The 11,410-nt window shown below is 39.6% G+C and overlaps 1 protein-coding gene across 12 annotated transcripts in view; it reads left to right on the top strand.

Annotated features, from left to right (window-relative positions):
* The window catches only part of LOC137219263 (histone H2B type 2-F), a 73,052-nt gene that overhangs the window by 43,774 nt on the left and 17,868 nt on the right, over positions 1–11,410 (top strand). For 8 of the 12 annotated variants that reach the window (XR_010941045.1, XR_010941046.1, XM_067727577.1 and 5 more), the window contains exons 1-2: positions 94–607; positions 9,044–9,194. Coding sequence is in view for 8 of the 12 variants with exons in the window: in XM_067727577.1 (XP_067583678.1) it covers positions 562–607; positions 9,044–9,194 (197 nt within the window). In the remaining 4 variants the exon portion in view is untranslated. Of the gene's footprint in view, positions 1–93; positions 608–9,043; positions 9,195–11,410 lie in introns of those variants that run through there. The other 4 variants (XM_067727580.1, XM_067727576.1, XR_010941047.1 and 1 more) reach the window with 3 other exon arrangements.

The raw sequence follows: 11,410 nt of genomic DNA, 5'->3' as shown, positions 1-11,410 counted from the left end.
TTGGCCCTCGACTCTCCTGATAAAGGCGTGGAAATCGATTCAACTCGCGACGCTCGGTCCGCTAAGACTTCAGGGTTTGAGACCTTAAACCTCGGGAGCGTGGGGCCGGGTCGCGGTTGAGACTTTTCTTGGCTCCGCCGGTCCAAATCGGCCTCTTCCGGGCCTGTCCTCGGGGGCCGGGGGCAGGGCGGGGCCGCCTCAGCTGGGCCCCTCTCGCCGGGTCGGGAGCCCCACACCTCGCGTGGCGCCGGCAGAGAAGCTTCCGGCGGTGTTGATTCAATTTGCCAGCGGCCCGCGAGACGCAGGGGCGCGGTGCGCGCGGGCGCACACGGCGACTTTGTGGTTCTCGGGCACCCGCTGCCCTCCCAGCTCCTCTCGTTCTCCCTCGCGGGCAGTAACGTCCGGGCAGGAAGAGACCTGTAGGAGACGGGAAGCCTCTCCTTTAAGTCCTGTCCAGTCAGGATCCAAAAACGGTCTTGAAGAGACAGAGGGCGAGGTGAAAACAGATTAAGGGAAAAGAAGAAATCCCATGCGAATTCCTCATCTGAACGCACCCTGAAGATGAAGTCGGCGTCCGCAGCGACCCGGTCCTCCCGGCGTGGTGAAGGTGAGTCGAGTTTCCGTGAGCAGTTGGAGCCAAAGCAGACAACCGTGGCCAGGCGGCCAGCGAGTAAGCAGCCCCTTTGCCTCCCCAGATGGGCAGCACTGGAACTTGTAGCACTTGAACGTCTCTCCCTTGGCTTTTGATGGATTCCAAGGATGCAACAGATAGGTCAATTTTTTAAATGCACTTACTTGGGGTAAGAGTACTTTAAAATCTTTTAGCAAAGGAAACGGTTTATGGCTGGTATGAACTACGACTTTCAGGTGTGGGGGAAATACGAAAGCCAATACACTAGGGAAAGCAACTACTGTTAATGACACAGACCCAGGAACGGCACTTCAGCCAGGTAGGTTTGTCCCTTAGGTTGGGACCAGTAATCTAGGACGTTCACAATGAATATTTTAATTTTAATAGTTTTCAATGGAAATCCACATTCCAGAAGTCATATAACAAACACATGAGGCCAGCTTTATGCCAATTTTACAAAAACGAAAAGGAAAGATGATATATAAATGACAAGGCCTAATAAAATGCCTTTAAATATTGTTTTTTTCCACCAACATTTTTTCCGCCTTTGGATAGGTAGCATCTAACTCCTTTTTCTACGAAATCTGACAATCACTGCAAGATCCTAATATCAACTTTCTAGTTCCAACTTACTCTTCCCTAAGCCTTTCCTCAGCATCTCCCCATCATCTTTTCTATACAATAAAAGTAAATTCTACTTCAGCCTTTAATTTGCAACCCCACACTCAACCATCAGCCTAGTAAATTAGGGTAGGCCTTCCAGGGGACTGTCCCTACGAAGAATAGAAAATTGCAAATCAAACAATTGTATTCATGGGTGTAAGGAAAATGAAGTTTTTTTTTCAAAAAAATCTAGATTCATTGTTGAATGTTGCAGATATTTTGTCTCTCAATCAGCTCTGAAGGTAACTGGAGATTTTTCTCTGGAGGCTGCAATAGAGGATCTTTGGCTAACAGGTCAGCCATAATATGTGAAGGCACGTATCCTGCAATTAAATGAGAGGGATTAAGTGACAGCATATCTTGCTGTGCATGGTGGCTACTTTAGTATATACACATTTCAAAATTTATTGAGCTGTGTGAAAAAGTCAACCCTGGAAGACTTTAAGATTTACTATCAAGCTGTTTATTACTACAAACAAGATAGTATGGGAGTGGCAAAAGGATACATGTATAGATAAATGGAACTGAATTGAGACACCTGAAACAGACCCACCTTATATGGTCAAATTATTTTTTTAAAAAGACACTAGAGCTATTCAATGGGGAAAGGAATATCATTTCAATAAATAGTGCTGGAACAACTGGATATCTATGTAGTGAAAAAACCTACAATCCCTACCTCACAATATACACAAAAGCTAATCTGAGTTGGATCATAGATCAAACCATACAAACTAAAGCTATAGCATTTTATAAGAAAATACATGAGAATATCCTTGTGACCTGGTAGTAAGCAAAGATTTTCTAAATATGACACAAAAAGAAGTAAAAAATACAATGATACATTAGACTTTAACAACATTAAAAAGTCTTCTCATGAAAATATACCATTAGGTAAGTGAAAAGTCAAGTCACAGATTGGAAGAAAATAGTTACAAAAGATATCTGACAAAGACTATGTCTCCAGAATATATAATGAACTACTACAGTTCAGATTAAAAACGGAAACACCCATTTTTTAAAACAGGCAAAAGCTTAAACACACTTCAAAGAGGAAGATATATTAATGGCCAGTAAGCACATAAAAAGTGTTCAATATCATTAGCTGTCAGGGAAATAGATATTAAAACTACCTTGAGATACCACTCCACTCAGTAGCATGGCTAAAATTATAATGTCTGAAAACATCAAATCTTGGTGAAGATGTGGAAAAACCGGAATTCTCATACATTTTTAGTGGGACTGTAAAATGTTATAACCACTTTGGTTTGACAATTTCTTATACATTTAAACATAAATTTACATAAATATCCTTTTGTTCCCAGAAACACTTCACCTAGATATTCTTCTAAGAGAAATAAAAACACATGTCCATACAAAAAAAATTGTAGTGAGAATGTTCATAGCATTTTTATTCACAATAGCCAAAACTTGAAGCAACCCAAATGTCCATTATCAGGACACTGGTAAACAAATTGTGGTATATCCATGCAATGGAATACTACTCAGCAATAAAAAGTAATAAACTTTTGATGTACTCAACAATATGAATAAAACTCAGAGCCATTATGCAGAACACAACAGGTTCATATTCCATTATTCCATTTACAATAACTTCTTGAAGACGTAAAACTAAGGTGCAAAATATCAACATAGTGTTTTTCAAAAATAATGCAGAGAGGGCTTCCCTGGTGGCGCAGTGGTTGAGAGTCCGCCTGCCGATGCAGGGGACACGGGTTCGTGCCCCGGTCCGGGGAGATCCCACATGCCGTGGAGCGGCTGGGCCCATGAGCCATGGCCGCTGAGCCTGCGCATCCGGAACCTGTGCTCCGCAATGGGAGAGGCCACAACAGTGAGAGGCCCGCATACCGCAAAATAATAATAATAATAAATAAATAAATAAATAAAAATAATGCAGAGGATAATGACAATGAAAACGATGATTCTACTAAGTATAACATTATTGATTGAGTAGCTACTAAATTTAGGCACAGCTAACAATGGCAGAATGAAGTAGACTGCTCCTATTAGGCCCATTTTACAGAAGAAAGAATTGAAGCACATAAAGTTTAAGTTACTTGTCCAAGGCCACACAAGGGCTGAATCAGTTTTACAAACCAGAACCTGTGCTCCTGAGCACAGATTGACCAGGTCTTTCTTCTCAGTTTTAGGTTTTTCTGGTTTTCTCAGCTGTAGGGATACGAAGGGGAGAGAGAAGGAAAGAGAGGGCCAAAGAAAGAGTGAGAGGTGGAAGTACAAGGATCTGTAGTTATCAAAGAGCAGAGCAGGAAACTATTGTGAATGTGTTTACATCAAAGGTTGTAAAAATTTGGGGGAGTCTGGGTTGGTGGTCTGCAAGCAAGCTATGGATTCTATAGTGATTAAGTATTATGCTGAGGTCAGGCGATGAATCATATATGTAAAAGCTGAAAGTTAAAACATTAAAGCTTCTAGAAGAAAATGTAGGAAAATATATTCACAATCTGGGGATAAGAGAGATGTCTTAGAGTAAGATGCCTTAGCAATAAAAGAAAAAATAAAGAAACTAGATTTCATCAAAATTAAAAACTTTTGCTCATCCAAAATCACCATAAAGTAAAAAGGCAAGCCACAGACTAGGAGAAGATATTTGCAATATTCTTAACTGAAAATGACTCTAGTATTGAATGTATAGAGAACTCATAGAAATAATAACAAAAGCTAAGCCATATAAAAATGAGCAAAATACTGGAATAGACTTTCTTCACAAAAGAGAATTTCTAAATGGGCAAGAGACCTAAGAGATGTGCAGTATCATTACTTATTAGGGAAACACAAATTAAAACTACCATGAGATACCTTTATGCACCCATAAGAATAAGTAAAACTTCAAAGACAGAGAATGGCAAATGCTGACAAGAATGTGGAATAACTTATATCTTGCTGCTGTTGAGAAGGTAAAATCGCACAGTCATTCTGGAAAACTGTTCTGGCAGTTTCTAATAACGTACACCTACCCTGTGACTGAGCAATTCTACTACAAAGTATGTATTGAAGAAAAATGAATGCACATGTCTACAGAAAGGAATTATACAAGCATGTTCATAGCAGCTTTGTTCACAATAGCCAAAACTAGAAATAGCTCTATTATCCATCAACAGTGATATGGACACACACAGGAATAACCTTCATGAATAACACCAAAATAATACACTCAAAAACACAGATGCATCAAAAACATTATGTTGCATGAAAAAAAAAAAGCCAGACACACACAAAAAGTATATTTATTTATGTGAATTTCAAAACAGTCAACACTAATCTATGAAGATAGAAATCAGATAGTTTACATCTACTTAATTATATGTTCTTGTTGAAACATTTTGAGGCATTTACAGACATCATGATCATTGAACCTAAGTACTTCAACATGCAAATGACTTCATCTCTTTGATTATCATTTATGGACTCCAATATTCTGTTTTTTAATCCACTAGACTGCGGTCAGCAAACTCTTTTCTGAAAAGTACCAGATAGTAAATATTTTAGGCTTTGCAGGCCATATGGTCTCTGTTACAACTGCTCAACTCTGCCATTGTAACACAAAAGCAGCCATACATAATACATATGTGAATAGGCCTGGCTCTGTTCCAAAAAAAATTTTACAAAAACAGGGTGTGAGCCAGATTTGGCCAGTAGGCCATAGTTTACTGACCCCTGCACAAAAATCACAATTCCTTTTCATGCTCAAATTATCACAACTTATGCCACTGGGAATTCCTTAAAGCTGGCTATGTGTTTTTGAAAAGATCCTAATAGTTTGTTAATGAACATTGCTTTCTGGTCCAAGCTTTCCCATGCTCACCTTGTAATTCCCCTGCACCATTCCTGGAAGTAGTCATTTCTTTAAGAAGTCTGCTTCATTTTGTGGGTAATGGTATTAAAGACCAAAACCTGGACACTGTGGATACTCATTGAGCTTTCGGTGATGTTGCTTTTAAACCAATTCAGTTTACAGTGCTAAAATAGATTCTAACTGAATTTATTTCTTTTACATGTATCAAATACCCATTTAAAAATAACAGTGTGGGGCTTCCCTGGTGGTGCAGTGGTCGAGGCAGGGGACGCGGGTTCGTACTCTGATCCAGGAAGATCCCACGTGCCACGGCGCGGCTGGGCCCGTGAGCCATGGCCGCTGAGCCTGCGCGTCCGGAGCCTGTGCTCCGCAACGGGAGAGGCCACAACAGTGAGAGGCCCGTGTACCGCAAAAAATAATAATAATAATAATAACTGTGTGTGTGTATCTATTATAGATTTTTGGTTTGTGATTACCAGAGGTTTATATATAGTAATCTTTATATCTGTATCTATGTATGATTATTTTAAGTTGCTGATCTCTTAAGTTCAGACGCATTTTAACAACCCTGCATTTTTACTCCCCTCCTCCTATGATTACTGTTTTTGACATCATATTTTACATCTTTCTGTGTTTCCATTAACTACTTATTGTGGCTATAGATGATTTTACTACATTTGTCTTTTAACCTTCCTACTAGGCTTTATAAGTAGTTGATCTACTACCTTTATTGTATATTTGCCTTTACCAATGAGATTTTTCCTTTCATAATTTTTATATTTCTAGTTGTGGCCTTTTCTTTTCTGCTTAAAGAAGTTCCGTTAACATTTCTGGTAAAACTGGTTTCATAGTGCTGAACTCTTTTAACTTTTGCTTGTCTGTAAAACTTTTGCTCTCTCCTTCAAATCTGAATGAGAGCCTCGTGGGGTAGGGTATTTACGTTTTTCCCATTCATCACTTTAAATATATCATGCCACTCCCTTCTGGCATGCAGAGTTTCTGCTGAAAAGTCAGCCGATAGCCTTATGGGAGTTCCCTTATATGTAACTTGTTTTTCCCTTGCTGTTTTTAATATTCTCTCTTTATCTTTAATTTTTGCCATTTTAATAACGTGTTTTAGTGTGATCCTCTTTGGGTTGATCCTGTTTGGGACTCTGTTCTTCCTGGACCTGAATGTCTGTTTCCTCTCCCAGGTTAGGGAAGTCTTCAGCTATTATGTCTTCAAGTATGTTCTCTGTCCCTTTCTCTCTGTCTTCTCCTTCTGGGACCCGTATAATGCGAATGTTAGTATGCTTGATATTGTCTCAGAAGTCTCTTAAACTGTCCTCATTTTTTTAAATTTGTTTTTCCTTTTTCTCTTCAGCTTGAGTGTTTTCCACTGCTCTGTCTTTCAGTTTGCTATTCTATTCCCCTGTATCATCTAATCTGCTGTTGATTCCTTCTAGTGTATTTTTATTTCAGTTATCCTTCAGCTCTATTTGGTTCTTCTTTATATTTTCTAACTCTTTGTTAAACTTCTCACTGTGTTCATCAGTTCTTCTCCCGAGTTCCTTGAGCATCTTGACCACTCCCTGTCCTTTAATATTTTTGTTGTGAAAACATCCACAATGTTTTCCAACTTTGTTCTTAAACAACTACAGGTTCTCGCACATTTCTCTCTTTCAGGTCCTCTCTCTCCATTTCTCCCTCCCCATTCTTATACAGAATAAAAACAGTTCTCTTCTCTCAGGATCTGGCCTGGGTCTCTGCACAAGCCTCCTGGGAGGTCTTCTTGTCCTTGACCATGCCTCCCCTTCTTCTTTTCCTCCTCCTGAAGTTTCCCTTTTGGCCCTGACCCTTTCCCCATGCCCACTCACTGACCCACCACCCACTGAGACTGAATGCAATTGAGTTGAGTGCGTGGAGCACTCAACTCAATTGCATTAAGAAACAAGGTAATCCCTCTCACTCCTGTTGTGCCTGTGACTCTCTTTATAGTCTCAGCTGCTGTCACTAAAAACTATTGCTTGCATTTGCCATCCATTCCCTCCATTCCATGGCCTAGGTCTTACTGGGCTCCGTCAAGGGCCATTTCCAATGGCTTTTTGGCAGCCCAGGCAACTCTATCAAGACCCAAGTGAAAGAATAAATAAATCTGTTAGATTTTTTAAATCGGCACCAACATTAAGTATCCATTAATCATATTAAAGGAGATAAAATATTTTAAGGGCTTTGACAAAGTGGAAAGTAAATTGTAGATGCAAAAACAATCATCTGTTAAGTAGCAAAGTTGGGTGAGGGTGGGAGTTCAGAAAGTTAAAATTGACTTCTTGTTAAATGAAACCCCTACATGTTTCCCTACTTCAAGGGAAAGAAATCCAACATTGCATTGGGATATATTAATTATTATGGAATGAAAAGATTATGATTAATGAAAAATCATTATGCTAGATTTATTAGTCATACTTCAAACATATACTCCAGTTTTTGATCACTCTGCTCTTAAAAGAATATAAGGGGCTTCCCTGGTGGAGCAGTGGTTGGGAGTCCACCTGCCAATGCAGGGGACACGGGTTTGTGCCCCGGTCCGGGAAGATCCCACATGCCGCGGAGCGGCTGGGCCAGTGGGCAATGGTCGCTGAGCCTGTGCGTCTGGAGCCTGTGCTCCGCAACGGGGGAGGCCACAACAGTGAGAGGCCCGCGTACCGCAAAAAAAAAAAAAAAGAATATAAGGATATAAGGAGCAAAATCTGGAGAGTTCCCAAAGAGAAATGGTGAGAATCACTAGAAGCCTTAAAAAATTCATTTAGGGGGCTTCCCTGGTGGCGCAGTGGTTGAGAGTCTCCCTGCCGATGCAGGGGTCACGGGTTCGTGCCGCCGTCTGGGACGATGCCACATTCCGCGGAGCGCCTGGGCCCGTGAGCCATGGCCGCTGAGCCTGCGCGTCTGGAGCCTGTGCTCCGCAATGGGAGAAGCCACGATAGTGAGAGGCCCGCATACCAAAAAAAAAAAAAAAAAAAAAAATTCATTTAGGAAAAGCCACAACTGTTTTTATTGAAACTATCTTCAAGAAAATAAAAGGTGTTGAGAAAATATTATTTGTTCGATGTTTTCTATGCAACAGCAAGATTGAACAAGGAAAATATGCTTAGATTTTTCTTTAGAATTGATTGGTTGGTAGTATGAGCAAAAGAATACACAGATACTAAAACTGGCTGGTAAGAGAGGTGGTCTTTATTGATAGGGACATCCAGGGAGAAACAGGTAGCCTTGTGTTGAGTATGGCGGGCCATCAGAAAGCAGGGCTTCCTCAGGTTCTGTAGCTACTTCCACATTCCAATTCTAGGATTACAACTTGAGACCAGACACTCTGAGTCCTTCCATGGTGCTATTGTTGAGTCCCAGTTACTGAGATTTGAATTCTGACATCTCAAATTTTGTTTCTGCCTACATGACTGTCAAAACTTAGGGATGATAAAAAGGCTTTCTGATTTCTGAAGGGACACTCCCAGGGAACTTTATCTCAACTGTAAGAATCAAAAATACTATCCTTTAGCCCAGTTTAAAGCCCATTTATTTTCATTTGTTTACTTCATTGTTTGCTTGTTTTTAGTTCTAAAACTTCTCTGGACCGTCCTCTTCCTCTTCATAGCAAGCAGCGTCTCCCCCTACTTGCTGCATCTTTCCTTCAACCCAGTGGATCACCAGGGTCTTCATGGCTGATAAAGAACTGTTCAAGGGGGCACATTGTAGGCTTCATTGTTTACTTTCTTGTAGGTTCTGCTCTTGTGATTTTTATGCTCCTAGGGGACCCTTCATAGTAATCCAGCCTCTTTAAACCATTATTTTGTTTTGATTCCTCTAGGTAGCTTTGGAGGAATGTCTAGCCATTGTGGAGACCCAGATACATTTCTTTTCTATCTTTCCTTTTAAAGGAGGCAGTAAGAGTGTTCTTTGTGAGAAAATGCTCCAACTGAAGACTGTGATGCATCAACCCTTAGAGAAGAAGGGACCTGCTGAGCGGGGAGTGAATGAGCAGAAGACTCAGCCTGAGAAAGCAGGATTCTCCTCTGTGTCCCACAGTGGGTAAGAGACTCTTTGTTCAGAGACTTCTTCTGTCAGAATTAAGTCATTGCTATCGTAGCACCTTTCAGGGTCTGTATTCAGGCTTTGTACCTTAACTGTAGTGCTTTCTCTTAAGACCTTCCTGGAAATTCTTTAAAGAAAAGTCTATAGTATTTTTATTTTATTTTATTTTTTAAAAAAGGTCCACAACGTGGAACCAAGTTGTGTTTGATTTTTTTTAAGATTTTTTGATGTGGACCATCTTTTTTAAAAGTCTTTATTGAATTTGTTACAATATTGCTTCTGTTTTTTGTTTTGATTTTTTGGCCATGAGGCATGTGGGATCTTAGCTCCCTGACCAGGGATCAGACCTGTACCCCCTGCATTACAAAGCAAAGTCTTAACCACTGGACCACCAGGGAAGTCCCTGTGTTCTTATTATTAATTATTTTATATTATTCAGAGTAATTTGGTTTTATTCTAGCTAACAATGCATGTATTCACCAAATATATGATATCATGGGTACTTGAGATTTCATGGAACTCTTCCAGTCACTTGAGTAGTGTCTCTTTTCTTCATTGATGGGAGCACATACGAATCTCCTGTTACCTGAGATGTTTTGATGGTGAAAGCTGACCCACATCAGTGCCTGAGGAGGTAGACTTATATAGAGGCTCCTCCATCTCCACCCCGTTCTCTTGGAGGCTCATGACCCTGGTTTCTAGAATGGCAATTTGGATAAACTCAACATTTTAAATTTATTTTTTATTGAGGTAACATCGGTTTATAACATTATATAAATTTCATGTGTACAATCTTATATTTCTACTTCTGTATACACTACAGTGTGATCAGCTCAATTTTACAAATAAGCCTACAAAATTGCCAAATAATGGCCTGTTGGCTAGATTTGTCAGTCTGTCTTTAATGGCTGTTTGCCTATAACTTTTGGAAAGCATTCAATTAATATGGGGATAATCTATTATACAGTTACCTGTGAGCACCAGTTACTGAAATACTAAATCATCACTAACTTGCTTAGTGGTTGAAGTGCAGCTTTGGAGGTGGTTAGATTTTGCTTCATACTCCATTGGGTCACTGTCAATATGTACCACTTAAATTTCACTGACCCAGAGAATAATGTTAGAGCTAAAATAACCTGAGAGTTATTTTAGAACTGAGAACACTCAGGCCCAAAGATATGGTTGCTTGATCACGGTTGCACAGTAGCCTTCAGCAGAAATAATATCAGAATCCTGGGCCCTCAATTCACAAAGCCTACACTCACTTTGTCAAACGCATTGAAAAAATTTATATTCTTGTGATCATTCTTTTTAAAAAATAGACTTTATTTTTAGAGCAGTTTTAAGTTCAGAGCAAAATTCATGGAAAGTACAAAGAGTTCCCATATACCTATCCCTTGCCCCGCACGTGCATAGCCTCTTCCCCCAATGTCAACATCCTGCACCAGTGTCGTATATTTGTTGATATTTGTTGCAATTGATGAACATCATTATCACCCAAAGTCAGTAGTTTACATTAGGGTTCATTCTTGGTATTGTACATTCTATAGGTTTTGACAAAAGTATGATGACATGCATCTACCATTACAGTATCATATAGAATGACTATTCACTGCCCTAAAAATACTCTGCTCCACCTATTCATCCTTCCCTCCCTTTTAATCCCTGGCAACCACTGACCTTTTTACTGTCACCATAGTTTTGCCTTTTCTAGAATGTCATATAGTTTCAGTCATACACTATCTAGCTTTCTCAAACTGTCTTCTTTTACTTAGTAATATGCATTTAAGGTTCCTCCATATCTTTTAATAGCTTGATTGTTCATTTCTTTTAAGAACTGAAAAATATTTCATTTTCTGGATGTACCACAGTTTATCTGTTCGTCTACTGAAGAACATCTTGGTTGCTTCCAAGTTTTGGCAATTATGAATAAAGCTGCTATAAACATTGTGTGCAGATTTTTATGTGGACATAAGTTTTCAACTCATTTGGGTAAATAGTAAGGAGTGTGGTTGCTGGATCATATGGTAGGAATATGTTTAATTTTGTAAGAAACTGTCTTCAAAAGTAGCTATAGCATTTTGCATTCCCACCAGCAATGAGTGAGAGTATCTATTGCTCCACATCCTCACCAGCATTTAGTGTTGTGAGTGTTCTAGATGGCCGCCATTCTAACGATGTATAGTAGTATCTTATTGTTGTTTTAATTGGCA

The sequence above is a fragment of the Pseudorca crassidens genome, chromosome 2 (genome assembly GCF_039906515.1).
Source record: "Pseudorca crassidens isolate mPseCra1 chromosome 2, mPseCra1.hap1, whole genome shotgun sequence".
NCBI lineage: Eukaryota > Metazoa > Chordata > Mammalia > Artiodactyla > Delphinidae > Pseudorca > Pseudorca crassidens.
This window is presented reverse-complemented; position numbering and strand designations above follow the sequence as displayed.